Here is a 26,878-nt window from a genome sequence, read left to right as displayed (position 1 = left end):
TATATCCTGGTCTGCAGGCGGACGGGGTTCGGGATCAGTCCTGCATTGCATTACCTGCTTGTCTCCTACGCTCACCCCTACGTTGTTCTGAGTTTCCGCCTCTGGCAGAATGTGCCGCTTCGTGATCTACAAGGGGACGTCGCCTGTGCAGCTCTCGCATCTCCTGACTCGGCCTTGCCATTCAATCATAAATCAGGCATTTGACTCGCGGCTTAGATTGGACCATAGGAGGCCAATTAATGGGGATGGCTTCGGAGTAGGTGAGTAGCGCTATTGTTTCCGCTGCAGACAGTGGGTGAACAGGACTACAGGGTGGTACGATTCAAAGCATGACGAGGAGCTAGGTGATCATCCATGCATCTTCACGTCGGTAACCCCTGTGAGTGCCTCGCCTCAGCTATATAGACTTTCTGACAATCTTAGGCATGGAACAATGTCAACCTTGTCAGGCTTGCGGAGAAGACCAGGTCACCTTTGGTCTTGTAAGTCGGCCCCTCTGGATGTAATGCAAATGCGCTCATAGTCACGTTTGCAGTGCTCATGTCCGCGCAACGACAGCCGGCTCCCTGAGTCTAGACAACTGCCATCCGTGGTCGTTCGGGAAACTCATGGTATGCTGCTCTAATCAATTCTAAGGGAGAGGCATTTTAATAGCTTGATCTAGTTCATGCATAATGGTGGTATCGCGGAGTTCCACAGAATCAAGCGCAGGCTGCAAACATACTTGTCCGATGAGCTGTTCAACATGGTCTCTGGCAATACAGGTACGACAGACTATTTTCTTCATATTCACTAGCTCTCAGCAATATATCTTACATCACTCAATTGTAGATTCACAATGGGCTTTCGCTCTGTTCTTGTCCAAGGTGAATCTTGCCACTCATTGCCAGTGCTCCTCACTCTCACCTTACTTTCGCATCTAGCTCCCCGATCCACATGCCAAGTCGTTCACGCCTAATGTTCTCCGTCGCGCCATGATGGATACAATCGCACATATTAACGAGATGACAGAGGCAGAGCATATCATTGAGGTCCGTGAGCGCATTGTCCTCACTGCCGATACGTTTACTAATATTTCAGCTTCCCAAAGCCAAGTCTCATGAACTTTTGTGTCACCGACGGCGAAAGCGTGATCGCTACGCGGTACATTTCTTCGCGGCATGAAGAAGCTGCATCTCTCGTACGTGTACCTTGATGAGCTCTTTGTAGCATCGCTCAACTTTACATCGGAATAGTGGTTCTCATCTGGGACGACGTTCAGTGAATACGCGGATGGAGGACATTACAAAATGTCGAAAATGGACAAGCGGGAAAATATTATCATGGTGAATATGCTTGAGTTCCATGAAAATGAGACGGGTGTTTACCGTCTACGTAGATTGCGAGTGAACCATTGACATTCGAAAAGGGTTTGTGTCTTGTGCCTTGTACATGACTGTGTCTGACAAACTTGCAGCGGACTGGATGGAGATCAAGACAAATCATATGGTGGTTATCACACCCAAGATGAATCTGCTCCAGTTCCCCATCGTCGACAAGTACTACGTGCCGCCATCAGACCCCGCGGCTTTGAATCGTGGGACCGAATTCGCGGCATCGAAAGGCCTCCTGAGCCCACACCGCGATGTATCTATCCGGCCTGCGGGCGTCGCGGAGAACTTCCCTGTCCTCGTCATATGACACCGCATTGGACGATCTGCATGGATTCATTTACGTTATATCTGTTCGAGACTGATCTGGCGCCCGTGTTCTCTACTGTACTTCTATGCATGATATGCTGGTATTTGTAAAGTAGCCTCGTCGCTGTTACATTGGAATCCGAACCCAACTGGAGCTTTGCCTTTTTCGATGTTGCATTGCTGTGTTCCGCTCAAACACGTGTCGAAGTACGGTCTCAGGCCTCAAGGCGCGAAGGTGCTTAAGTTCAGGTTCGATGGAAGTAAACTCCATTGTAGGAGTACAGTACTTGCATCCTCACTCGCGACGACCTAGTGCCTTGGGAGACTCGGTCTCTCGGCACTTTGTCGCCAAAGCTGTTCATACGCTACCTCGATGGTCGTGTCGGGCCCACGGCTGTTATGGAGCGCGATATCTAGCACCGCAAGGTCAGTGCTGCAGTATACGCTCTGTACCAGCTCTAACAGTCTGCGCTACTCCTGACCAGGCTCTCCACGGTCCTGCAGATCCTCATTTTTCTGCCTTTGACTCTTTCGACACTCTCGACGTCCGCCTTTCTCCTGCTCTCGCTGCTGCTTCTGATCCACTCGTTCATCCATGGCACCCTTGTCCTCTTATGGGGCTCGCCGGCCCTCTCCCTCATGCAGGTGCCCATGCACCCGTTCCTCCTGCTCGTCTGCTTCAACGTCTTCTCCGAGCGCGTGCACCCACTCTTGCTCAGCGCCGCGACGTGGTGGGGCCGCCTGTTGAGGTGGTCCAGCCCCGGGTTCATCGTCATGGAGGGCCTGTCTAGCCTGCTGATTGTGCAAAAGCTGGGGCAGGTAGGCAAGGAACTTGTCAGCGAAGGAGAGGGGTATCAGTTTGGCCTGCTTGTGGCGGCAGCGGCGGCGTACGTGACCTCGGCGTGGTGGATTGTCGTGGTACGTCCAACTTTGCGTACATCGTTTGCTCGACTTACGATGGACAGACATATCCGGTCGCAGCGACATCCCCTCTCTCGTCTACTTTACTTGGGGTGGCATTGACCACCTTGACTTTCTTGACTCTCATTGGATTTGTGCTGCGTCGGACGAACGTCATCGAATCGTCGGGGTTGGCACTGTTCGTCGCCTACAACGTCTGGCAATGTGGCTTCGAACAGAGCTCCGTCTCGGGTCCTGCATCATCCTAGTAAGTTGTTGCTCCATTACGTGCCAATTCTACTTCACAGAATTCAACATCTCAGTGCGCCCTTACTATCCAACATCATGCCTCACATGCAGACATTGATCAACTTCGTATCGAACACTCTCCCTAAACCGGTGATCGTGGCTCTAACCTATCGATTGGTCGTTTTGCACTTCGCATCGCAGATTCTCCCTACTATCGGTGCGGATAGCTGGGAGGATGAATCTGGAGTTGTCGATGGTTGGGAAGGCCGACCTGTGAGTCAACCTCGCACTTCCTCATACCCTACGACGTCGCTGAATGACTCCGTACAGACATCCAAGTTGGCGCATTTTCTCCTGACATACCGGCAAGCTATCTTCGTAACTGTGTACTCGCATTTACTGCGTGAGTGTATGCGTCGATCCTCATCTATTCTTGCTTATTGATTCGTGTAGTGCTGGATCATCCCGCGCAAGTATGGTGGCGATGGATGAACATATTTATCACACTCGTCATCTGGTCGATAGAACTGCTCGTGAGCAGCGACGACGGTGACAGCGTCACAACGAAGTGGAAAGTCGATTGATTTCCGCGGGTTTGCATGTCATCCAAACCACCTATTTTTGACGATAATCAATCTCATGACGACTCCCAGCGACACCCATCGGCTAGTCTATACATTGGCCTTCCACTCTGCCTCCTCCTCTCGCTCTCCCTCATAAAACTCCCTCTTCCATATCTGCGCTTTCCTTTTCACTTCCTCCAAGATGTATTCACACGCCAAGAATGCTTCCTTCCGATGTGGTGATGAGACTGCGATGACGATCGAGGGCTCTCCCACAGGAACGGTTCCCAGACGATGATATACCGCCGACCGTATCAAGGAAGTCACGCCGCTCTGCTCTGACTGGTGGTCCGAACGTGAGTGGGAGGCATGCGCGGTGCGAATAATGTCCGCCATTGTCTTGATGGCGAGCTTGCTGTATGCTTGATAGTCGAGGCGGGTTACGACTTTACCTTTTGTATGGCAGAGGCGGATGAGATGGTTAGCAGCTGTATAATGCGATCACGATCACCTTTGAAGGAGTTGCGAGTCGTCCCGATGAATACGGCGGTGGCCCCCGCTCTATCGTCGCCGACAGAGCTGATAATTGAGTCGACGACGAGGGCATCGTGAGTGAGGACGCATACACCCTCCGGGATCTTGAGCAAGGCATCTGTTGATGCAGTGGGGGGAAGCGACATCTTGTTCTGGGGCGGCCTCGATGGTTGCACGAAGGCCGCTACTCTACTTCGAATGTACATCCGACGTTACGAAGCGCACGCTATCATTGCACCATAAAGAGCTAGGCTCATGTCCGACTCATAGCCATGCCTCTGTTATGCACAACCATTCGCGGGACGTCTTTGCACGGTCGTCACCTCAAGCGCTTCTTGTCCGCTCTGCCCGATAGTCTGCGCATACATGGACCCATCGACGTCCATCCCGAGGTCCAAGATGCACTGGCTAACAAGAAGCCAATCGTTGCGCTGGAGACTACAATAGTCACCCACGGCATGCCCTACCCTGTCAATTTGAAGACCGCCCAGTCAGTGGAAAGCAATGTTCGCAAGGCCGGTGCTATCCCCGCGACGATAGGCATCATCGGCGGTCGAGTCAAAATCGGCCTTGAGCCCCGTGAACTTGGGTATCTCGCCGATGTCGAGAACAATCTCGCTGTGGTCAAGGTCTCTCGCAGAGATATCGGGCCGGCAATTGCACTGAAAAGAGATGGAGTTGAGACCTTCCTCCACGATGTCATAGGCAACATTGACAAAGACTCAGGGCACGACGTGCAGTGCTACACTAATATTTGCTGCTTTAGCAGGCATTAAGGTAAGCAACGTGACTGATAGACGTGCATGCCTACTCGTTCTGAATTCGCGCTATCAGGTTTTTGCAACGGGAGGGTACGCGCCCTCTAGCTTATCACGCCGCTGCTATACACAAGTTATGAAACAGCTTGGGAGGCGTGCACCGTGGCGGGGAGATATGTAAGTAATATCTCGTACAACACGTCACTTACTTATGCACCTGCACACCATCTGAACAGCCATGGATGTATCCGCTGATCTGCACGAGTTGACGCGGTGTCCTGTCGCGTTGGTCTCGGCAGGGGTTAAGTCAATACTTGACATTGGAAGGTTCGTGCCGTTGAGGCCGCGGTGATACGCTATGTGTGGACTAATCAATCGTTTTCAGGACTCTTGAATACTTGGTATGATTTGTGTGGACCTTTCTGAGATCGCATTAGCCAAGTCATAAGTATAGGAAACACTAGGCGTTCCTGTCATCTCGTATGGACCAACGGAGGACTTCCCAGCTTTCTACAGCAGGCACAGCGGGTTCAAGGTACCCGGCCGAGTGTATCACCACTCTACATGTGATGATTGATTGGCTCTCTGCAGAGTCCCTGGAGAGTCGAGGACCCGATCTCAGCTGCCAAGGTCCTATGTACGTGACCTGGTATCTAGGATGTGCATGGAACTGACCGCTATTTCCGACAGATCATCAGTCGCAGCTGGGCATGACAAACGGCGCACTGTTTGGGGTTCCTATCCCTGAACGATATCAAGAAGTCGGGGAAGAGCTGCAGCGGCATGTGGAGCAGGCCGTCAAGGAGGCTGAGGAGAACGGCGTGAGTCGGCGCGGCAAGGAAGCTACTCCTTGGTTGCTGAGGCGTGTCGGTGAATTGACCGCCGGGAGATCACTGACAAGCAGTGAGCTGCACAATGCACTTCCCAGGTCGTGTTGCATGCTGATAACCGCACTTAGATGTAGCGCTGATTGAGAACACGGCACTCGTTGGTACGCACCATCTCAGAGGGGAGTGATTTGTGGACTCACTCATCCGCAGGTGGGCAAATTGCGGTCGCATATGCTGACCTCCAACACGACCGGAGTGAGATTGTGAGTGCGGCTCCATAAGTATACGCACGAAAGACCAAGTGTACATAAACGATACAGACTCGAATAGCGCTCCCGCGATCCCCTGCACCTCAACGTCCGTCGACAGAGTCGGCACATAATATTTCTTCAGCAGAGGCAACTGATGCCGAAGCTTTGGTAGTTTGCGTCCATGGTTCTAAATTCGTTTAATCTTACACACCATCCAGTCTCCAGCAAAGCTTGTTATCATTGGCTCAGCAGCTGTTGATATCACAGCACAGGCCGCTTCGGGGAACGAGTCGGATTCTGTCAGCGGCTCGCACACGACCGTACCTGGCACTGTTTCCTTGAATCTCGGTGGGGTAGGCCGGAATGTCGCGGAAGCAGCGCATCGCACACTGTCATCGCGACTGGGAAGGGACTCTGATGCTAGCATCCTCATCTCCCCCATCGGACATGATTCCTTCGGCCGCCTGTTGGAAAACGAAATGCAGCGGACACGGATGCGGACGGACGGCCTCATCCACATGGACTCAGTGAGGACTGCCATCTGCAACATGGTCCTGGACAAGGCAGGAGGGCTGACAGGCGGAGTGGCCGACATGGATGTTACACGCGCATTGGATCGGGAAACGGTATGCAGCTGCGCTCATCTGAAGTGCGGAATGTGTGCTCACTCTGGCGTACCTATAGGCGTTACGGCTACTCCGGAAACACCAGGCTTCCTTGGTCGCGGTGGATGGGAACCTCTCGGAGGAGACCTTAACGTCGGTTGTCAGTCACTGTCGCGAAAACAGCATACCTGGTACGTGATCTTCTTCATTTGTATATTCGTTCAAAGTTAATGCTCTTGCAGTCTTCTTGTCAGTCCACAATTCATGCGCATACTCACATGTTTTGACACATTTTCAGCGAGCCTACTTCAGTTGTGAAATCCCTCAACATATTCCCGGCCGTTGCTGCATCGCTCCCACACGTCGACTCAAATCACTCGCCGATAGCGTACGTCGCGCCAAACACACTGGAGTTGATGCAAATGTACCAGGAAGCTGTTGCGGGTCCCGGAGAACTCACATCACACAGCCATTGGTGGACCGTTGTGGAAGCCATGTCTCTTGGTTCAGTGTTCCGCATGGACCTGGAACAGCTCGCAAGGCTCAACGCCTGTGATCACGATCCAAGCAAGGGCACGCTGTCATTCCTGATTGATCAGGGCATCGCCCAAATGGCTATACATCTCCTCCCATTCTTCCAACATATCATCATCAAATGCGGCGACCGCGGCGTCGTCACTGTCTTCCGTGTCTCTGGCAAGTCTATGGAAACGTCAGCATGGATGCAGGAGCGCAGTAACGTCCGCCGCCGATACGTGGTCGGCCACGGGAAGTCGGGAACAGCGGTAGTGCAGCACTTTCCTGCTGTCCGCCTAGCGAAGGAGCAGATTGTGAACGTCACAGGTGCAGGGGACACTCTTGTAGGGAGCATGCTAGCAGGGCTACTGCACAATCCTACAGCATTTGAAGATCCAAGCACATTAGTTGATTTAATCTCAAAAGCTCAGGACGCTGCGGTACTGACATTGCAGAGCCCATGTGCGGTCTCGCCAGCCCTTTCTACATAATACAATGATATGATTTGGCATGTGTTCTTCGCCCGGTCAATGGCTATCCTTGGGCGTCAGCGTGCAGCGGGCCCACTTGCACGACCTCGCGCGCTCTTCTCTTCGTCTCCTTAGCGAGTGCCGCAGCCGCTTTTTGCCTCTCCTTCATCTTCTTCTCATAGCGAGCCTAGAGACGAGTGAGTACCATATAACATGCGACAATTCTGGGTACGGACCTGCGCGCCGTGCTTCAGCCGGCTGATGATGTTTGCCGCCTCGCCTTTTGTCATGGTAGCTATCTTCTGCTCCTGCGCGGCTTTCTTGCTGTCATCAGGGAAGAGACTGCTGTCACGCTTCTTCCAACGCGTATGGATCCATGCCTTTTGAGAATCGGTAGCAGGCTCCCTCCGCCATTTCGCGCTTCGACGCAGCCTATACGACTCGCTTCAGTATGCCTACGAGACGCCGGCTAACGAGAATGAATCACGAACCCTGCAGCCATTGGACCCTTCACAACCTTGTTGATTGCGTATGTGTCCGCGCCACGGATCGCTTCAATCAGGGTTGGCGCCTCGAGAATTTGTTTGGTGGATTGGTACGGCGGAATCTTGTAAATCATAGCTTGACGTAAGGGGATTACGGCGCGAGTCCAGTGGGCGCGAAAACAGGGTGGCGTGCCTATGGCGTCCGCAGAACTGAGTTCCTTCTAGAATATTGCCTGAACTGAAACGGGCACCCACCCTCATCACCTTCGATCCGCTCGATGCGAATGAAGCCCTTGCCGAGGCACTCGAGGACGTAGATGTCGTCCCCGCATCCAAGCCAGGCATTACTGCTCAGTTTGGATATATGCGGCACGCCGCATGCCTTTTCCACGAACTCGAAAGGGTTGTCATAGTCGATATAAGTAACAGACTTTGGATCCGGTGGATTCATGTTGTTACGTCCACGAATCGCCTCCAAGTTGACTTCATCTTTGGACATGCGTTCTTCCAGTGATTCGAGCGGTTCGTCTAAGAACGTGACAATCTGCGTGTAGCTGAGTGATAACAGTACACTCACCGTCGACGACTTCGGAAGGATCAAGCCCAAACAAAGTAGGCGTGGAGATGACTCCGGGCACTGCATTTGTAGAATCAACGAAGTCGATGATTCGGCAGTCCTCTTTGCCTGTGTCGGGAGACAACCGCATACCTCGCCCAATCTGCATATCGCGCATCAGCTAACGATCTATCTGCTCATCTTACGAGAGCATACACACCATCTGTGCGACAATGTTCCGCGACCGCGTCGGTCGCGCGACAACGACACAGTCAATGTTTGGTATATCGGTACCTTCCGTCAGTACAGCTGTGAAATCACGAGTCAAGATCATGCTCGAATTGAAGACAGGAATTCTACCCACCGCAGTTGACAAGCACAGGAAATCCGCCAGCCTTGAACATCTCGACGAGTGCGCGCCGCTCCACCGCGGGCGTGCCCGAGTACACGTAGCGTGCGTCTATGCCCGCCTCGCGGAATGCGTCCGTCAGCGCGCGTACATGCGCAAGGTTCACGCAGAACACGAGCGTCGACCGACGGTCTGCCGCGCGGTCGAGCCACGTCTGCACGATGAGCCGGTTCACAGTCGACGTGTTGATGACGTGCGCGAGGCTCGTCGCGTTGAAGTCGCCTGTACGGGAGTTGACCGTCACGCCCGTGAGGTCGATGTTTGCGCGCACAGAGGTGAAGCGCACATTGCAGAGCCTAAAGCAGAGGAGGCGTCGGCGGGGATCCTCTGGTCGGCAAATGGACAACTCACCATTGCTCCTTGATCATCTCGAGGAAGTCGCGGTGGTAGACAATACGCTCGAAGACGGACCCAAGGGCCAGTCCATCATGTCTACTGAACGTCGCTGAAAACCCGAAGATGGGCACTGTCGCCTTCGCTGGCGGCGAAGTAGGGCTGTCTGGGTTACCGATGGAAGAGTGGAAGTATGACAGTATGCGGCGATATCTACAGAATGTCAGGGCAGAATCTAATGGCCCGTTCTAAGGTTTACTCACGACGGCGCTGCGGCATGGTGCGCCTCGTCGACAACGACGGCCTTCAGCTGTTCGGGTCTGAACTTCTCCAGGCGACCAGGCTGTAGGAGAGTCTGGTATGTAGCGACAGTGCTAGACACAGCCAGCCAGATGGCATACAGTATCCGCGGAATTATTGGGCATGCTCTTTAGACAGTGTCCGATATTTGCGGGATATAGAGACTCACAAGGAAGCGTCCCCTGATGCACGGTGCTCACCGCCCTGCTCGATCTCGACTCGCTCTCCTGCACACTGCTGCTCGATCTGTGCCGCGACCTGCCGCGCAAGCTCGACACTATTGACAATGATTAAGGCATTAGATGCGATGGTGTTGCGTGACGGAGGGCGTATCCTGTTCAGGAGAGACACGAAAACCGTCGTCTTCCCCGAGCCTGTAGGGAGGGACACGCCAATGCGCGTCGAGCCCGATGCTAGGGCTTCAAGGCATGCGTCCACACACGATTTCTGATAGGGGCGTAGGACAACTGGAGAATTGCTGTGTGTCGCATAGAGCCGGCGCAGAGACTTGCTGGTCGACCAGACCAGCCGACAACGCGAGAGCATAGGACAAGGAGCAACTTCGACACGCTTCTTTCATCCTACGCCCTTCTCGATCATTTCAAGGATCGAAAACACGTGCATACATAGCTCAGATCCTGAGCTTGAGATGGCGAAAATTACACCATCACTCGCGAAGTATCGTATGGGGTAATCTGTATTTTGTATACCACCTTAAGAGATAATACATCCGGTATCGCGTTAGAACCCGTGAGTAAAGTACGCCCAGAGGCTCTAAGATCAGTATCACATAGGAGATAAATAATAACCAAAACATCAGCTGTAAACCCACTAGTCCCTCCGCTCAGCCAGAGCCTGCATAGAGAACCATGAGCGCTGTCCATGCACATAAAAGTCCATTATGAGGACATACCTCCGGAGTAGACCTTGCCGAAGAGGATCTCCTGGAACTTGTCGTACAGGGAGAGTACACCAGCACCCGCGACACCACGGAGGATATTCGCGCCAGCACCCTTGAAGAGCGACTTGATACCCTCCTTGGCGACAATCTGCGAACCAGCGTCGAACATGGACTTGTAGTGCGTCGTGGAGCCAGACGTCATCATCATGCGACGACGAATCGTGTCCAGCGGGTACGACGCAAGACCAGCGAGGTTAGTGACACCCCAGCCGAGCATGAACGAGGCAAGGAAGGAGCCCTCGAAAGCACCGACCAGAACGACAGGCTCTGCAGAACGTCAGCAAACGTATCAGACACTCGACCGACCAGAGGGCACGCACTGAGTGAGTCGTAGACACCGAAGTAGAGACCACGATACACGACAATACCGCAGACCGAGGGGACGAAGCCACGGTAGAGACCCGCAAGACCGTCGGAGCGGAGCGTTTTCTTGTAGACATCAACCAGGCCGTTGAACTGGCGCTCTCCACCGCCCTTCGCCGACTTTGCGTCGTTTGCAAGACGTGTACGAGCATAGTCAAGGGAGTAAACGAAGAGGAGGGAGGATGCACCGGCGCCGGCACCAGACGCGACGTTGCCAGCGAACCATTTCCAGTAGCCCTCGGACTTCTTGAAGCCGAATAATGACTTGAAGTAGTCCTCTGTAGGAGCGATGAGGAACAGGCACGTCAAGGGGATAATGCGAATACTGACTGAACGCGAAGTTCAGGGCCTGGGTAGGGAAGTACCGGACGACGTTCGCGGTATTTCCTCGCCAGAGGGAGAGGAGGCCCTCATCGCGGTATGTGCGGGCAAAGCAGTCGACAATGCCCTTGTATGGGGTGGCAAGACGACCCTGCTTGATCTGCAAGGCACGGTACGTCATGGGTCTGCGCCGGGCACACGAGCGCGCACGCGACTCACCATCTCATCCTGATTCTGGACCAGGAGTTTGATCCGTTCGATGGGTGCAGCAGACGTCTTCGAGACGGCCTACAAATCAAGTGCATCAGGGCCACTGAAAGCAAATACAGACCGCATGACCTACGGCAGAGACACCGCCCATCAAGAAGTCGACTGGGTACAAGATGAGCTCAGCGACACATGGCGCAGCTTCAGAGACAAGACACACCTGCAAAATCCTTTGGGGTCTTGCTCCTTTTTGTTTCGGCCATTGCGAGAAGTAGAAGTCCAGAGAGAGACTGAGTGGGGGATGGCCCTGGCTAGCGAACCTAATGACGCTTATAACCTCCTCTTTCCCCGGTGTGATGCGAATCTCGGGAGTCTTCGTGATCAAGATGCTCCTCCTTGACATTCAGCGCTCAGCGCTCAGCGTCGGGCACGATTCTGTCTACTTACCACATTCGTCATCGGACTGTCGGCTAAGGTGGCGACCCGTCAGTGACACTCCGAAATACAACACCTTCAACAACAGCTTAGAGCAATACCGCGTCGTATGCACGTAGTAGTGACATCACCTCGAAGTACATCTTGGTGCCCACGCTGTCACACCACCATGCAGAGCACATACAGACCACAGGACCACATCCTTATAATGACAATAAAGAGCTCACTTGAGACATGATCGCATCGAACTCACAGAGGACAGGTGTCTTGCTGTAATCGGTCAAGTCGATGCTGTGCGCCGAGGGCAACGATTATTTTGTCTACTACTGAGCTCACAAAAGCAATATCCCAGGACGGTATCAAGCTCCACACCAAGAGATAGCGTATGGCCGAAGGGTCTAAAATGTATGATCGTGCAGGCAATATACGTAACAGTACTATGAGGCTGATACACGTTATGATGTCCGCAATCATACAGTCTCTTAGCCAGATCCTGTACGACGACCGTGAGCAAAAAATATAAAGAGACTTCAATCAAAGAAACTGACCACCGGAGTAGACCTTGCCGAACATGACCTGCTGCAGCTTGTCGTAAAGCGACAACACACCAGCACCAGCAACGCCACGAAGGATGTTGGCACCCGCACCCTTGAAGAGCGACTTGGTGCCCTCCTTCGCAACAATCTGCGAGGCGGCATCGAACATCGACTTGTAGTGAGTAGTCGAGCCAGATGTCATCATCATGCGACGACGGATCGTGTCCAGAGGGTACGAGGCAAGACCAGCACCAATGGTGACACCCCAACCAAGCGCGAACGACGCAAGGAACGAACCCTCAAGCGCGCCAACGAGGACCACCGGCTCTGCAAAGAACAATCAGTCATTGATGTGACAAATTAGCGACCAATACTCACTGAGCGAATCGTAGACACCGAAGTAGAGACCGCGGTAGACAATGATACCAACGACCGACGGGACGAAACCACGGTAGAGACCAGCAATACCATCAGAGGCAAGGGTCTTCTTGTAGACGTCGACGAGACCGTTGAACTGGCGCGCTCCTCCACCCTTGGCCGACTTGGCATCGTTGGCCAGACGCGTACGCGCGTAATCAAGCGAGTAGACGAAAAGCAGCGACGAGGCACCAGCCGCACCTCCGGAGGCGACGTTGCCAGCGAACCATCTCCAGTAACCCTCAGACTTCTTGAAGCCAAACAATGACTTGAAGTAGTCCTCTGCAGGACATGTCAGAGGCAGCTCCTAGCAAGCCAGAGAAGGAAACTTACTGAACGCGAAGTTCAGGGCCTGAGTAGGGAAGTACCGGATGACGTTGGCGGTGTTACCCCTCCACAGCGACAGCAGACCCTCTTCACGGTATGTGCGACCAAAGCAGTCGGCGATACCCTTGTATGGGGTCGCGAGACGACCCTGCTTAATCTACAGACATAACTTATTGGCGCGACGCGACACGAGACACCGATTAATGACATACCATCTCATCCTGGTTCTGGACGAGGAGCTTGATTCGCTCGATAGGCGCAGCAGAAGTCTTTGCGACAGCCTATGGGAGAGTCGATCAGCTGCAGACCACGAGACACAGGCATTACTACGCACTGCTGAGACACCGCCCATCATGAAGTCGACTACACAGATATGCCAGGTCAGCAAACCACACAATTGCCAAAAACACCGCGCAACGCTACGACAGCACTGCGCTAGACGTGATACTGACTGGCGAAGTCCTTGGGAGTCTTGACCTTCTTGGTCTCGGCCATTTTGACGGAGGTAAACCGGAGGAGGAAAGAGGGACTGAGTGGAGGTGGTGGAGGACGTTGAAGAGAAAACTGCTGGCGTGCGACGCTTCAAGTACGTTCTCGGATGTTGCCGGACCCCGCGACCTCCGGCTGCCACCGGGCGCAGAGGGACCCCGGGCCGAGCGACGACCAATCGCGCTTTGCAACGTCTGTGCGCGACTAATCTGCGAGCGCGAGCAGAGCACTGCCGACACAGATTTTGGCAGGAGCCCGCGAACTCGCACGCGGGTCTCGGACTCTCGTTGTGCGAATAATATCGAGTGGCATTACTTATGTACAGTATTGAACCTTTCTAATGCGTGTGAAGACCAAGAGATAATAACAGAAACGATATGCTACGACGCCGTACATAACGATACCCTGACGCGCACTTGCTATGCGATGGAATAGTATGTAAATGCTACCGCCAGTTCTCTGGCGAGCTTGTGCCGTTCAACCTCGGCAGGTACGAATGCATGGAACGGATGTAGTCAGTACTAGTATTAAAGGCATTCTGATATCGCGAAGTTGACCCCGCTGATGCAGTTCCATTAGGAGCCCGCCACGAGCCTTCGTAGTGTGAGCCGTTCACATATGGTGCGCTGGGGCCTGCGCTGCTAGAACTCGGCGGAGACCCGAGGGCATCTGAGCGAGACTTCTTCCAGATCTGCTCGGTAGGCGAGGGGATATCATTGTCAACTGCCTTCCTCTTCTTTGTCGAGCGTGGTGGGGCCTCGTCCTCCGAGTCCAGAGTGAGGTCAATCACGTCAGACACAGCTGTCTGGCTTCGTGGTGGCTGTGTCGCAGTCCCCCGAGAAGACACAGAGCCCGTCTCGTAGGACCACGATAACTCCCTCTTTACTCTCCCCTCGTCCTCATCGTCCGAATCCAGGATGACAATCTCAGCATTACTCGGCCGTGGGTGTCCATTGGTACTGTTTACGGAGGGTTTGGCAGGCGAAGGTGAGCGTTGTTTGACGGGAGCAGCAGGAGCGGGAGTGGCGGGGACTGAAGGCTTAATGAACGGATGTGACATCTTCCACTCTGCCGAAGCAAACTTGTTGTCTTCGGTATGCCATTGACCATCAGCCTCCACAATTACATCCTCAACGTCCTCAGAAGTCGACTTCAGGATCTCGTCGAAGTATCTATCTAGACGTTAGAAAACGGCAGAAGCGCCATAAGCAGCATGCACGCACCCGTCCACTATGAGATCCTCCACATTCAGCATTTTCTCGCAAACGGGACAGAGCCAAGTAGTGGTCTGTTCCATCACCGAGAACCACGACAATGCGTCAAAGCATTGCGAATGGACGCACAATGCGGATCGACAAGGCGTGCTAATGCGCATATAGCTGAGCTACATGTCCAATATGAGTGCGAGAGCACCGACAAGAGTCATTGTACGGACGTACAGGGCACTTTAAGGACATTTTCTGGTGTCCCGCAACAATATCGTCGTCGATGGATGCAGCCTGGATCACTGCAGGATACGGTCAGCAGAGAGATGAGATTAAGTGTAATCGCCTACTCTTTCCGAGAATCTCTTCCTTGCTTTTGTATTTTCCTTTCTTGAGCCTGTCAATTAGTTGGTCCACCGAAGTGGTCTCAACTAGCATGACAACGAGGTAGTATTTCTATGTAGGACGTCGGTGAATGATCCCGGTGGCCTGGGCATTATAAACATACTTTGGATAATACGGGTTGTTGACTGTTTACGTAGACCATCTCTACCCGGTTCGAGGCTCCTGATGATAGTCGCAGGCTCTTGCCTAGCTCTGGTGGTGGGGCTGTGCCAGGTTTCTTCTTCATTCCTTTGAGATTTGCCGTCAATGGCGTGTTATTGACGCGCACTTCACAAGTGGGAGGGAATTCGATTGGACAAGGCCCAGTCGATGTTCGGAAAGCAGCCGAGGAGTGGAATGTAGACGATGTGCAGTATAACCGAAGCTGATACTTCGAACTGGAAAGTGCAAGATTTAGATTGTGGCAGAAACTATGCATGCAATGTACACCTACCTCGAACTGTTCAGCTTAGAGAGTATGTCGTTATTGATAGTGAAGGAGAGTGACTGCTGGCGTCTGTCCATCGAGCTTGTAGATTCTGAAGACAGTATTTGACGTCAGTGTCAGTGATCTCAAGGATCTAAACAGTCGCGTGTGATAAATGCTTACCAGGACATTCTACGATAGACGACACAGCACGTTCGACTCGAAAGAAAGGCGAAGGCTTGAATAGGATACCTAAAGGAAATACATCGTGAGTATGCACCTGTGGTGGGACTATAGAGGAGTACTTGCTTGGGCCAGGCGGTGCTGCAGATGTCGAAGCAGCGGGCGCTGCAGGTCTCCGAGGAGGCGCGTATGGATCATAACGGGGAATGGCGCTCGTCGAAGAGCCGTAGCTGTGACTAGACGCAACCGGCGGTGCATATGTGTGGTGCGAGGACGAGGCAGAGGCATATGGTTGCTCGGCGTTCATTCTAGACGGGCTGTAACTACCCACGGAAAAGGAAGGTCAGCATGAGACAGCCGAGTAGAAAGCACAATGCAATGGGTCCCGCAGACGAACTAACGACACTCACACCCCATATTGTCGCACCTGGTTCAATATGGTCTTCCCTCTCGCCCATTTCTCCACGCTGCCGTGATCTCGCCAAGTGTCCATCTCGCGTGTAATGCGGTCAATGAGCTCTTGCTTTTTACCCGACTTGGTAAAGTTCGTGCCACACTCGTCGTTGAACCCGGTCAAGATCTGCTTCAGTCGATCGACTGTGTTGAGCTTCACGTTATGTCGCAAAGTCTGGCCAAAGTCGAGGTCGTCATTTGTGGCCGATCGAGCACGGGATCTAGCATTGTCTTACCTCGTAGTCAGCCCAAGCGTTGGAACTGGCCATTGAGATTTCAGTAGGCAACGTCCCAGTAGTCTAAGCGGAGGCACCACGGAAGTTAGAGCCGACGACGCTTGGCGATTTGGACGCAGCTACCTCCAGATCTAGGCTTAGAAAGGCCGTGCGAAAATTGTGGACGAGACGGTCACGTGTGGTCGGTCGCGATCGAGATCTCGTATCTAGCAGTGGCGTCAGGACAGACAGAAGGACCCGGAAGGTGCAGCTTTCCAAGCAACTCAACACTTGCTACTATCAACAGCAAGATGTCTGCTCAAAAGGATGACTACGAAAAACTGTCTAAAGAGGAGCGCGAGGCTCGCGATAAGGCTGATCGACAACGCGAAGCCGCGGAGCAAGCTGGTGCGTTACCTTCTGTCTTTGAGGTAGAACTCTCACTGACCACGGCGATCAGTTTTGCCCTATAAATGGGGTCAAGAGCTCGGCGAGGTTGATATCGTAGTTCCTGTGCCCAAGGGCACGCGGGGCAAGGACCTCGGCGTCGTCATTCAGAAGAAGAAACTCAGTGTAGGTCTGAAGGGTAAAGAGCCCATTATGGCAGGCGAACTCTGCAAAGATATCAAGGTGGAAGATAGCACTTGGACACTAGGTACGCGATACGGGCATATCGACTCATACCGCCTAATCGCGCCACAGAGGACCAAGAGGCGGTTCACATTCATCTGGAGAAGATCAATAAGCAGCAATGGTGGGAGAACGTCCTGACACACCACCCTAAGATCGATACGACCAAGATCACACCTGAGAACAGCAAGCTCAGCGACCTGGACGGAGAAACAAGGTGCGGCCCTCAATCTATCCTCGATATTGCACTTGACTTACCACAACTATAGGGGCATGGTCGAGAAGATGATGGTAACACCCTTTCAACGTTGACGAAATCCCTCATCTGATGATCTTTTCAAAAGTTTGACAACCAACAGAAGGTATTGTGCCCAAGCGGTTCACATGCAGCGGAGAAGGCATTCTGACCAGTTCATAGCAAATGGGCAAGCCAACATCAGATGAACTCAAGAAGATGGAGGTCAGCTGCTGTCGGATCCGCTTACATACATGCACACATACTCAATGACAATGCAGGCACTGAAGAAATTCCAAGATGCTCATCCCGAGCTTGACTTCTCCAACGCGAAGATGTCGTAGTTCTCTCGTTCGGCCAGGCGTAGCGTCGAAAGTTGTACTAATCTCATCTCATCTCATCTTGTAGCAAGGATTGAAAGTATGTTGTATCAATGGCACACAGTTCCGTTCGTTGGAGTCACACTTGGTATCGGTAAGATCAACAAGATGCGCAATAAGCACACGACTGAATAGAGTGAATCCGTAGCAATATCAACACTTTGACGAAGGTATAAATCTACGTTTTCCTCCGCTTGCCAGGTTGTTGTTCTGCTGCAGCACTCTTGCGCTTGACGCTCTCTACAAGGCTCTTCAGACTGTCTTTGCCTGCCGCGTCCTGACGCTTCGCAGTAACAGGGACATCGGCATCCGTCTTCTCCTTCTGTCTCTTCGAGCGCTCTCCCAGAAGAGCTGCCATGCTCTTCGTTTTTTTGAATCTGCGGGAAGACAGTTCAGATATCGATCCAAGAGTCCAATAAGCCCATCGTACCTCGGATTGCTGGGGTCAATAGCAAACGCATAATCGTCGTGCACGGCCTTGAATCGGTCGTCCTTGAGATCGATGTTGAAGTCCTCCTGTAGCTCATTCTCCTCCTCCAGCGCGGCTTTCTTCCCTCTCTTCTTCTTTAGTTTCTGCTTCTTCTCCGCCTTCAGGACGGCCTTCATATTGAAGTGTCTGGCCTCGCCGTCGACGTTGTCAGACGCGGCCAACAGCGCCAGCTCCTCCGCAGTCGAGATGTGCCGGTCTTCCTTCTCCCCCTCCCCGTGCTGCTTGCCCTTGCGCTTGTCGCGTTTGCTGCGCTTATCGAGTCTCTCCTCCTCGCTATCCGCCTCCACACCGGACTCCGCGCCCTCATCTTCGCTCCCCCCCGCAAAGAAATCGTCGCGAGCACCAGTCTCCTTGTCCGCCTGCTCGTCCGCATCCCGCTCCTTGACCTCCCCCTTCCGCTTCTTCTTCTTCTCCTTCATCTTCCGCTGGTACTTCTCGAGCGTCGTCTCCTCGCGCCCCTCGTTCGCGTTGCTCAGCCCCGGCGTGAACGTGATCTCCATGTCGATGTCGTCCCCGTCATCTTCGCCCCTGCTCTGGCCCCAGCCCTCCGGGAGGTCGTCGCCGCCGCCGAGGAGCAGTGCGCGCAGCTTGTCACGGGACGCTGCCTTTGCGTCCGCGCCTTTGCGGGGCCCGCGCTCATCTTCGTCCTCGGAGCCGGAGGTCGAGGATGCAAGATACGCCTTGAAGTCGTTCTCGTCCAGCTCTTTTCGGGATAGGGCGCGGCGCGTGAGTTGCACGCGCTGCGGGTCGTCCTCGTCCCATGTCAGCTTCACTTTCGAATGCCGGAGTGCCTATTCCTCAACGATGAGCGTAGCCCCAAGGTAGTAACCTATGTCGTACATACATCTGTTCTGAAGTCAAGGGCTTTGTAGGTAGCACCGTAGTCCTCCACGGCCTCGTCACTGTGGACAGTTGTCGATTACCGCGTAAAATGAAAAGGATACGAGACCTACCGGCAATCCTGGTCAAATGTCATGTCTTCTGGAACGAAGCTTAAGTCGAAGACGTTTGCGGACCGCTCGAGCTCTGTGCCTTCCAGCTCGGAGTAGATATGTGATGCAGCTTCCACGCTGTCGCAGTCGACAATGGCATAGTAATATCTGTAATCATTGGGTCAGATGTCGGGCACTCGCCAATTCTGAGAATAACATACCGTAACCGCTCTAACTGATACTTCCTCAGCGCGTCTTCGTCGTAATCCTCCCCATCCCCGACCTCGAAGATGGTGCGCTCGTTGATGTCGTCCTCGTTCTCGATCGTCTTCTTCTTGAACACCTCCGGGGGTGGTCCCTCCTTCTCTTCCCTTGCCATGCGCTCCTTACCGAACTCGCTCGGGTAGACACGCACGCTGAGGACCTTGCCCCGGACGACGCGGGCAGCGGAGCCTTTCGCCCTCCCTTTCCTCGCATCCTTGGCGGTGTCTTCCGCAGGTCTCGGCGCGAGCGGCGGAGCGGTCGGCGACACAAGCGAAGAAAATATCTTATAGAGATGTATAGCGCGTACATGCTCCCAGTCGAGGTTCACGACAGCAAGCCTGCGTGTGCGCTGCCCTTCGTCAGCTCCGTTACCGTCCACCTCGGGGTTCTCTTTGGCATACGCGGCAGCCTGTGCGTCGAGCTCGGCGAATGCATCCTCGTCCAAGTCAATTTCGGCTTCGTCATCCGGAACCGGGATAGGCTTGGAGATATCGCGGCCAAGGACAATATGGCTTGCCGCATCGCTCTCGTCGTCCTCAGAGGCAGGCTCACGGTCATCTTCCTCGTCGGAAGACTCGAGGAGTACCGCGCCTCGTGCATAGTCCGGACCAGTAGTAGCCTCCGGCTGTGATTTGTCTTCGTCTTCGAGGCGATAGAAGCGACGTAGATTGTCCTGCTCATGCGTGTCTGCTAGTGGTCTTCCGTACTTGTCGACCCGGTCTTGAGAAGGGATCTGATTGAGCACTTTCTTACTAGATCACGAGCAAGTGGACGCACCTTTGTCCTTCTTTCCCTTCTTTTTCTTTTTGTCCGCGTCAAAGACGCCCTTGAACCGCTCGTCTACGACGACCTTGCCCTCGTCCTTTTTGATGCGCCGGAAGCGAGGGTCAGTCTTGAAGCGGGCAAAGCGAGGGTCAGACATAGCGGCGGCGGACGAAGCTGAGTGCTGCAGGAATCACGAGCCAATCAGGGCGAGTGATCGCAGAATTTACGGTCGATTGCGTTCCGTGGGGAAGGGACGGCGCTGATTGGCTGATTAGCGGAGTGGTCACTACGAGACAGGGCAACGACGGGCTGCCAGCTGCTGCCAGGAGTCGACTGCATCCAATCGCCAACTGTTCTGATGGCTGGCTGCCCCAGCAACCGATGTCCTGCCCCTTATATACCGCACCCTCGCCCGTCGCCTGTTCTCCCATCTCCTTTCTCGCGCCCTCTTCTTGTGAGCCTCACCCCTTCTCATAATCTACTCACACTAATTCCCCACAGCTTCATTCCTCTTATCCGCGCTTGGCCGCAGGACGACTTCGAGATTCAAACGGTTGAGCCGATTTTCATAGCCACCAGCAACATTTTCCCAAAGGCACCTCCCTTCGTCGTACCTCGCCATGTTCGCGTTCATCCAGTCCATTTCGCTTCTTCTTGCCCTCCTGTTCGTCGGACAGGCCGCGGCTATCCCCATGCCGATGCCATTCGCGGTACGTTCCCTTCAGTTGATGCTGTTTTGACTGGGTCTCAACAATAGGCATCAGCGCATGCGTCGTCTTGACATCAACACCTTCCCAGAGGCCAGTCCTGCAATGGCAACGGCAGCAGGCGTTATCGAGGCGTACCACAACAAGCGTGACTCCGCCGCTATCAACACCTTCCCTGCTCAGAATGCGGCGATGGCCACCCAGGCTGGTGTTATCGAGGCGTACCACAACAAGCGTGCTTCCCCCACGGCAGATGTGAACACCTTCCCTGCTCAGAACGCCGCCATGGCTACGCAGGCTGGTGTAATCGAGGCGTTCCACAACAAGCGTTCCAGCCTTGATATTAACACCTTCCCTGAGGCTAGTCCTGCAATGGCAACAGCAGCAGGCGTTATCGAGGCATACCACAACAGACGTGATTCCGTCGCTATCAACACCTTCCCCGCTCAGAACGCCGCAATGGCTACTCAGGCTGGTGTCATAGAGGCATACCACAACTGATTGTGATGGTGGTGAGTGCATTCCCTGATAGCCCTAGTTGACAGTCATGTTGATTGCATCTCATCGCTTAGTTTGACTGCACGAAGGATTAGTTGGACACGGACAGTTTCTGATGTTTGCCTGTTGGCGCGCTGGACGTTTTTGAATTAGTAGTCTCGGTCTTGCGCGGATACTCCCTTCTTTTAGTCATTCACTTTCCTTCGTGTGTTGTTCGTCACGGCGGCATGCAATCAATGGAGGCGCGAGATCAGGAAACAGACGTGAGATGTATGGTTGTCCTGAAAATTCAAGCATCGCGCCCAGCGAACATTTGTAGGTATACTCTACCACAGCTCTACTCTTCTGATGCTGTCGCCAGCTTGGGGATGGTTGGTGGTTGCTTGAAGAAGCGTCTCCGACGCTCTTCTTGCGTCTCGGGGATGCCATACAGGCTCTTTCCTCCGTAGTCAAAGGTGCCCATTGCCGCACCCATGACAGCACATGAGGCTACAGCCATTGGCAGTGATCGTGCTGAAATGTACGGTTAGGAGGGAAACTTGCCCAAAACGACTGACCCAAGCGCACCTCGGATTCCAGCCAAGAATCCGGCAGCGCAAGCACCTGCCGCCCCGTTCAAAGCATCATCCTTCTCTCTAGTGTTTGCGACCGCAGCTTCAGTGAAGGCGAACGTCGCACCCATAGCAGCTGTTCGATCACGGCGTTCAGAGCGCATCTGCCTTCGAGCAAAGTAACGGCCAAGACACACCGAACACGCCGATGGTTCCTCCACTCCTCGTCAAGAACCCCAACGCACCGCGCGTATGCGACCCGAGCGCATTTTGCACGGCACTGACGAAGGCGCCGATGCCAGCGGCCTGGAGGGCGACGGCGGACGCGTACTGGAGCGAGGGCTTGGGCGAGTAGGCCCCTGGTTCTGCGGCGGAGGCGTCGTGTGGTTGCCCGGCGTGCTCAGCCATGGAGGACGGAGGCGGAGGAAGACAGGATGGAGACCAGAGTTGTGTTGTGTGCAGCACGCGCGGGTCGCCTCGGGCACTTGCCCGTTTGGGCTGCTGTGGCGGGTAGCATCCTCTTCCTTCCCTTACCTCTTGTCGTCTCGAGATCTCCTCCTTGTTCTCGCATTTTTCTGTGTCTCGGATTTGGATATACTTGCACTCTGGCTGGTGGCTGCGTGGATGGCGGAAATACCCCCGGCAAATATAGAACAGGCTGTTCCTTGGTACAGAGCTTCTACGGATTCTCACCCATTCACTCTGAAGAGGCTTATTGCTGTCCGTCGCCCTACTGTGCATTCAGTTGCCACAGGCTGTTAAACTCTTTCTTAGAGTAACAATCGAAATGCATCTCCATTTCACTGTAGCGCAACCTTCCCTTGGGGCCCAGACTCGATGAGTACTTTGTGGGATGGCGTTGTAGCAGATGCAGAGATCTTAAGCAATTGGAAGGTTATGGTTCATGAGTATGCTGGTACGGTTGCGGTCGGTTGCACCGGTGCACTGGTCATCTTCTCCAAGTTCGGTGTGACCGCACACCGCATACGCCTCCACGACGTACAGTATCCCAGACTATTGAGCATTGTGCATTGAGCTTAAGATTGTAATACAGCCAACATGGAACGTCGCCTGTGTTGCATGGACCCTGAACCCGGAAGCTCCAACCGATCCCATGATTGTCTTCACTGCGACTAGTGTCGTATTCATACTCGACGTGAAGACCAGAAACATCGTAGGCAAGCTACGCGGACACGGAGGGGTAAGCAGCTCTGTACAATGAATCCTACAGTTCTGAATGGGTCTTGCTGTTAGCTAATAACCTCTCTCGCGGTCCATCCACACCATCCCTACATATTCTGTACGACATCCAGGGACTTCACTACTCGTGTATACGACTTAACGCTGACCCCAATACAAACCCCGAACAATCCACACTGGCTCCCCAATACAACCCCTAGCCTCGCCGGACCAGCGCATGGTCTCCATTCGTCCGAGCCTGAGGGCGAAGGCATCGGCCGCTGCGTTGCTGTATTAGTAGGCGGACGCTCCGGCGGACACAAGGGAGCCGTGTTCTGCGCGGTACACCTCTCTACAATATGATCGCTGTGATTTTCGTTATTGAGAGTTTCACCTAGGCATTTCATCCGTCCTCGCCGTTGATCGCTACGTGCGGTGTAAGTAACATACATCTGTCTGCGATTGACGTTCATTTCGGCTTCACCGTCTAGATGGACAGAGCCGTCAAGATATGGCGCATGCCGCCATACAAGCCAGACGTCCTCTCTCGAGAGGACAGGCCGTTGTTCAGTACCCATCTCATCCACAAGGCGCGAGTTTTGTCGATTGCGTGGTAGGAATCGCACGTTCTGCTTGTGTTGTGTTCCAGCCACTAAATATGCATCAAGGCTCAGCGGCGACATTCTTGTCTCCCACAGCGCTCCTGCAATCATGCGAGGAGCTACTAGAGATGATATGTACGAAGAAAATGGAACAGGTAATGATTCGATTGCCATCTCATCTCCGATAGGCTCATTCCCGCAGTTGTTATATGGCAATGGCTTGGGTTCGACCGCTATCTCCCGCCTGGGAAGCCAATACAGAAGGTCATGCGAGGTTGTGCTAGTGTATGTTTGCCTGTCGGCCTCACACTGTCGCCATCATGTCACTCATGCGCATGACAGGACTATCGCAACAGCGGTGTGTAGCGGCATCAGAGAAAGCACCGCAATGGTATTGATTGATGCACTGTTCCAGAGTCATTCAAGGTTCTGTCTGCATACCATCTGCCCATGACCACCCGTAACATGACAGTGTATACGTCGCTCGATCACGACCCGCTGCTCTTGGTCCCGATGGGCAAGACTATCCGCGTGTTCAATTTGTCGCAGTTCAGTCCGCGTGCACCCATACCGTTCCCCATTAGCGAGGACGTCGTAGCACTTACCGAGAATCTGAGGCTGGACGACACTGAACGGGCTGGTGGTTCTGGGAATGTGGAGGGCCTCAGCGCAAGCGCAGGTGTGGACACGGATGTGGGTGAAGATGGATTACAAGCCACTGGATACGGCGACAAAGAACAATCAAGCGGCGAGGACGATAGTGAGGGCAATGCTGTTGACGATGATGACGATGCACCGCCAGAACAAGGTGATGTGTACGATGCCCCATTTCCTGACTTCTTGCCACGCATGCCACCGCCTGCACCGCTCGCAGAATTATTTGACAGTGTGGACGGATGGGATCTGGACGTGACTGTGGACGAGACGCGGCGGTCAGAGCTCCCTGATATCACGGCATGCGAAGTTGCACTTGGAGGCAGGGTCGTCGTAGGAGTTGGCGGCAAGGGAACTATGTATGTTTGGAGAACACGCTGATGTTCGTTCCACTCTGAAGCTACGAAGATTTCACGTCGACGCGGTCATGATTACTTGATGCCTCACTAGCATTAGGACAACATACAAGAAAGTATCGTACTCGAGTGTTACAACGTGAAGAAGTTACAGTGACGAACCGGAGGTTCATATCCTAAGAATAATTCAGCTGGGTGACAAGATGTGGTGCGATCTGCGATCTCAATAGGCTTCTGCCTTTACATCTATATCTGCGTCGGTCTTGCCATCGGCATCTAACGCCTGGTCATAACCATCATTTTCATCGGCGAGACTGTTAAGTCGGTCCACCTCGTCTTTGATTTCAGGCCCATTCTTGACCCAGAAATCTTGCCACTCGCGCGCTGTCCGAGAAGGGTGCTATAAGAACGACATTTAGTACAGCTACCTAAGAGGGGAGCAGCCGACTGACCCATTCAGCCAGAGCTTCCCAGACTTGATCGTCCGACATATTGTCGGCAAAACCATCTGCAAAGAACTCGGTCATAGTCTTGAAACCATCCGGGTCGATGTCCTGAACAGACTGCTGCATGGAACCAGACGCTTCGGGTTCTGGCGACGACTTGTCCACAGTCGGAGGTGACGCAATAACGCCACTGGCCTCTTCTCGCTTTGCGACATTCTCGGCCTTGCGGCGCGCGATGAAGGCCTTCTTCTTGAGTGTATCGACCTCGCTGCTGTACCTTGAAATGAAACTCCTCCACGACTTGAGAGAATGATGGGACATCTGTGGGCGCATAAACTCTTAATGCCAGAGCAGGAAGAGAGGAACGAACCTTTTCATACATCTTCGATGCAATGGATGTAAGTGGCATCTCCGGGTCTCGCGCGATAAGGATGGGGAGGTAGCGGTTGATATACTCGCGTTCTTCTGCCGAGTAGAGGGTTTTGCCTTCTTGCCATACGGTTACTTTATGTGGTGGGGTTGGCGATCGCTCAGAATGCGACATCGGAATGACAGCCTCGCTTTGCACCTTCGGTGCTTGGGTTTTCTTATTGGTTGTCTTCGGCGTCGGTTTCGGTTTCGGTTTTGGGTTCTTGACCTCGACCACCTTGCGCGGAGATTTTGGAGGACGCCCTCGCTGTATCGGCGGCGCCTCCTCGAACAGATAGCTGTCCACGTCCAAAAGCGAGCCTTTACTTATACAGTCCAGTACATAACTGGCCTGCACAGCGTCTTTCTGTGCCTGCTCCGCCCGTTTATACCAATCGGCGAATGGTTTGGAATGCGGCGCGAGTACGACAACATCTGCTTGGGGAACGTCTGACACGATCTTACCGCCCATCCTCTGTTAAAGTAACCGAACGGCCAGTAAGAGACGTTACATGGTCGTTATTAGGGAACAACGTACCCTTATGGCATGGACAAGGTCGCCTCTATTCCGGGTTTCGATTTGTACATAAAATGACATCGATTCGCCTGCCGGAGTCTTAAACAGTTCAACCTCTGACGCATGCGACACAGAAAGCCGCCGTGCCGAAGATGGAGGAGAAGCAAGCTGACTGCCTGAAGAACGTGGAGTCGTGCTGCTCCGCGAGAGTTTGCGAGGCCGCTCGGAGGAACTGGCGCGTTCTTTCCCCTTACGAGTCAAAGGGAACGAGGAAGATGGTGCGGAGATTGGGGAGGCCTTGCGTTTCTTGCGCACATGCGATACGCTTTCTGATACCGGCGTCAAGGGGGCAGTTGGACTTTGTGGTGTAGCCGTGGCGGGAGGGGCAGGCTCTGGATAGCCATGCATAAAATCAGACGCTGCGAGGCTCGCATACTGACTGTTCTGCGGAGTACCGTTGTGCAGTGCGGTCGGTTGTACAAAGGGCAAAGGCTGCGATATCCCTCCGGCCTGGAGGAGACTCATCTGCAACTGCTGAATAGTTTGAGGAGGGAAGGTTTGCGACTGGGAGGTATTAGAGCCTCGTAAAGCATCTATCAACAAATTAAGAACATTAGATGGCCCCTGAGCTGATTGCTGATTTAATGCACTGGCGAGACTCTGGATGGGTAAAGGACCCCCGTTTGAAGGCGCTGCTGAGAATTGTGACGAAGTTGGCTGAGGGACCCCGAGTGAGTTCAGCTGGACAGCCCCGATTTCTTGGCTAATTGGAATGGTTTGTGACGCAATTTGTCCGGACAGTCCTGTTCCTGGGGGTGTGTGTCTGGGGGTAGGTAGGGGGCTTCTTCTCTAAGTCAACTTTTGGACAAGAGAAGAAAGCTCGGACACAGACTTATTGAGATC

The 26,878-nt window shown here is 53.6% G+C and overlaps 14 protein-coding genes across 14 annotated transcripts; 6 read left to right on the top strand and 8 right to left on the bottom strand.

Moving 5' to 3' along the window:
- Positions 1 to 28: 28 nt before the first annotated feature.
- On the top strand, positions 29 to 1,680 carry POSPLADRAFT_1064129 (hypothetical protein; the record flags this gene model as incomplete). Its single annotated transcript, XM_024481766.1, has 11 exons — positions 29 to 260; positions 312 to 379; positions 424 to 482; positions 536 to 611; positions 665 to 764; positions 832 to 866; positions 924 to 1,031; positions 1,091 to 1,180; positions 1,236 to 1,325; positions 1,379 to 1,409; positions 1,457 to 1,680. Exons 1-11 carry the CDS (start codon positions 110 to 112, stop codon positions 1,678 to 1,680), a joined length of 1,032 nt encoding a protein of 343 aa, XP_024344312.1. The 5' UTR covers positions 29 to 109.
- Positions 1,681 to 2,052: 372 nt separating this feature from the next.
- POSPLADRAFT_1176366 (hypothetical protein) lies at positions 2,053 to 3,909 on the top strand (the record flags this gene model as incomplete). Its single annotated transcript, XM_024488417.1, has 5 exons — positions 2,053 to 2,105; positions 2,165 to 2,597; positions 2,645 to 2,847; positions 2,903 to 3,231; positions 3,282 to 3,909. 5 exons carry the CDS (start codon positions 2,053 to 2,055, stop codon positions 3,410 to 3,412), a joined length of 1,149 nt encoding a protein of 382 aa, XP_024344311.1. The 3' UTR covers positions 3,413 to 3,909.
- On the bottom strand, positions 3,282 to 3,909 carry POSPLADRAFT_1038033 (hypothetical protein). Its single transcript, XM_024477314.1, has one exon. It carries the CDS (start codon positions 3,785 to 3,787, stop codon positions 3,500 to 3,502), a length of 288 nt encoding a protein of 95 aa, XP_024344310.1. The 5' UTR covers positions 3,788 to 3,909; the 3' UTR covers positions 3,282 to 3,499.
- Positions 3,910 to 4,197: 288 nt separating this feature from the next.
- On the top strand, positions 4,198 to 7,577 carry POSPLADRAFT_1176363 (hypothetical protein; the record flags this gene model as incomplete). Its single annotated transcript, XM_024488416.1, has 16 exons — positions 4,198 to 4,602; positions 4,652 to 4,702; positions 4,760 to 4,776; positions 4,829 to 4,860; positions 4,920 to 5,010; positions 5,069 to 5,084; positions 5,138 to 5,218; positions 5,275 to 5,320; positions 5,374 to 5,586; positions 5,642 to 5,674; positions 5,724 to 5,776; positions 5,834 to 5,932; positions 5,983 to 6,390; positions 6,449 to 6,560; positions 6,612 to 6,618; positions 6,668 to 7,577. The coding sequence occupies 16 exons, from the start codon at positions 4,198 to 4,200 to the stop codon at positions 7,374 to 7,376; spliced, it is 2,373 nt and encodes a 790-aa protein (XP_024344309.1). The 3' UTR covers positions 7,377 to 7,577.
- POSPLADRAFT_1129980 (hypothetical protein) lies at positions 7,532 to 9,984 on the bottom strand (the record flags this gene model as incomplete). Its single annotated transcript, XM_024483902.1, has 10 exons — positions 7,532 to 7,671; positions 7,708 to 7,795; positions 7,870 to 8,033; positions 8,096 to 8,368; positions 8,418 to 8,559; positions 8,617 to 8,705; positions 8,761 to 9,101; positions 9,157 to 9,351; positions 9,402 to 9,512; positions 9,608 to 9,984. The coding sequence occupies 10 exons, from the start codon at positions 9,982 to 9,984 to the stop codon at positions 7,532 to 7,534; spliced, it is 1,920 nt and encodes a 639-aa protein (XP_024344308.1).
- Positions 9,985 to 10,117: 133 nt separating this feature from the next.
- On the bottom strand, positions 10,118 to 11,579 carry POSPLADRAFT_1038030 (hypothetical protein). The gene is made up of 7 exons (XM_024477313.1): positions 11,511 to 11,579; positions 11,427 to 11,455; positions 11,303 to 11,371; positions 11,093 to 11,243; positions 10,720 to 11,040; positions 10,352 to 10,666; positions 10,118 to 10,293 (listed from the first exon to the last, which is right to left on the bottom strand). The coding sequence occupies exons 1-7, from the start codon at positions 11,551 to 11,553 to the stop codon at positions 10,283 to 10,285; spliced, it is 939 nt and encodes a 312-aa protein (XP_024344307.1). The 5' UTR covers positions 11,554 to 11,579; the 3' UTR covers positions 10,118 to 10,282.
- Positions 11,580 to 12,019: 440 nt separating this feature from the next.
- Positions 12,020 to 13,549, bottom strand: POSPLADRAFT_1038029 (hypothetical protein). Its single transcript, XM_024477312.1, has 7 exons — positions 13,458 to 13,549; positions 13,340 to 13,368; positions 13,218 to 13,286; positions 13,012 to 13,162; positions 12,640 to 12,960; positions 12,274 to 12,588; positions 12,020 to 12,218 (listed from the first exon to the last, which is right to left on the bottom strand). The coding sequence occupies exons 1-7, from the start codon at positions 13,498 to 13,500 to the stop codon at positions 12,208 to 12,210; spliced, it is 939 nt and encodes a 312-aa protein (XP_024344306.1). The 5' UTR covers positions 13,501 to 13,549; the 3' UTR covers positions 12,020 to 12,207.
- Positions 13,550 to 14,167: 618 nt separating this feature from the next.
- POSPLADRAFT_1086725 (hypothetical protein) lies at positions 14,168 to 16,415 on the bottom strand (the record flags this gene model as incomplete). Its single annotated transcript, XM_024483046.1, has 9 exons — positions 14,168 to 14,666; positions 14,718 to 14,878; positions 14,934 to 15,001; positions 15,050 to 15,155; positions 15,208 to 15,481; positions 15,538 to 15,622; positions 15,694 to 16,016; positions 16,104 to 16,321; positions 16,383 to 16,415. Coding segments are annotated over 9 exons (1,767 nt in total), but the record flags the coding sequence as incomplete, so codon positions are not given.
- Positions 16,416 to 16,651: 236 nt separating this feature from the next.
- On the top strand, positions 16,652 to 17,640 carry POSPLADRAFT_1176355 (hypothetical protein). Its single transcript, XM_024488415.1, has 7 exons — positions 16,652 to 16,769; positions 16,822 to 17,016; positions 17,064 to 17,208; positions 17,261 to 17,282; positions 17,336 to 17,353; positions 17,410 to 17,451; positions 17,508 to 17,640. Exons 1-7 carry the CDS (start codon positions 16,673 to 16,675, stop codon positions 17,568 to 17,570), a joined length of 582 nt encoding a protein of 193 aa, XP_024344304.1. The 5' UTR covers positions 16,652 to 16,672; the 3' UTR covers positions 17,571 to 17,640.
- Positions 17,641 to 17,784: 144 nt separating this feature from the next.
- Positions 17,785 to 20,214, bottom strand: POSPLADRAFT_1127020 (hypothetical protein; the record flags this gene model as incomplete). Its single annotated transcript, XM_024483583.1, has 7 exons — positions 17,785 to 17,983; positions 18,037 to 18,317; positions 18,384 to 18,887; positions 18,941 to 18,998; positions 19,050 to 19,196; positions 19,250 to 20,036; positions 20,070 to 20,214. The coding sequence occupies 7 exons, from the start codon at positions 20,212 to 20,214 to the stop codon at positions 17,785 to 17,787; spliced, it is 2,121 nt and encodes a 706-aa protein (XP_024344303.1).
- Positions 20,215 to 20,677: 463 nt separating this feature from the next.
- POSPLADRAFT_1042720 (hypothetical protein) lies at positions 20,678 to 21,265 on the top strand (the record flags this gene model as incomplete). The annotated part of the gene is made up of 2 exons (XM_024478156.1): positions 20,678 to 20,767; positions 20,822 to 21,265. 2 exons carry the CDS (start codon positions 20,678 to 20,680, stop codon positions 21,263 to 21,265), a joined length of 534 nt encoding a protein of 177 aa, XP_024344302.1.
- Positions 21,266 to 21,599: 334 nt separating this feature from the next.
- Positions 21,600 to 22,221, bottom strand: POSPLADRAFT_1128148 (hypothetical protein; the record flags this gene model as incomplete). Its single annotated transcript, XM_024483709.1, has 3 exons — positions 21,600 to 21,775; positions 21,830 to 21,949; positions 22,011 to 22,221. The coding sequence occupies 3 exons, from the start codon at positions 22,219 to 22,221 to the stop codon at positions 21,600 to 21,602; spliced, it is 507 nt and encodes a 168-aa protein (XP_024344301.1).
- A 399-nt stretch (positions 22,222 to 22,620) lies between these two features.
- On the top strand, positions 22,621 to 24,629 carry POSPLADRAFT_1130221 (hypothetical protein; the record flags this gene model as incomplete). Its single annotated transcript, XM_024483934.1, has 9 exons — positions 22,621 to 22,812; positions 22,868 to 23,014; positions 23,068 to 23,334; positions 23,391 to 23,429; positions 23,484 to 23,605; positions 23,661 to 23,749; positions 23,797 to 23,879; positions 23,937 to 23,952; positions 24,010 to 24,629. Coding segments are annotated over 9 exons (1,575 nt in total), but the record flags the coding sequence as incomplete, so codon positions are not given.
- A 68-nt stretch (positions 24,630 to 24,697) lies between these two features.
- Positions 24,698 to 25,461, bottom strand: POSPLADRAFT_1064121 (hypothetical protein; the record flags this gene model as incomplete). The annotated part of the gene is made up of 3 exons (XM_024481765.1): positions 24,698 to 25,004; positions 25,057 to 25,371; positions 25,421 to 25,461. Coding segments are annotated over 3 exons (533 nt in total), but the record flags the coding sequence as incomplete, so codon positions are not given.
- Positions 25,462 to 26,878: the final 1,417 nt, after the last annotated feature.

This window comes from Postia placenta (genome assembly GCF_002117355.1).
Source record: "Postia placenta MAD-698-R-SB12 unplaced genomic scaffold POSPLAscaffold_1, whole genome shotgun sequence".
In the NCBI taxonomy this organism is placed as follows: Eukaryota; Fungi; Basidiomycota; class Agaricomycetes; order Polyporales; family Adustoporiaceae; genus Rhodonia; species Rhodonia placenta.
Note: the sequence above shows the minus strand (reverse complement) of the source record. Positions and strands in the feature narration are given on the sequence as shown.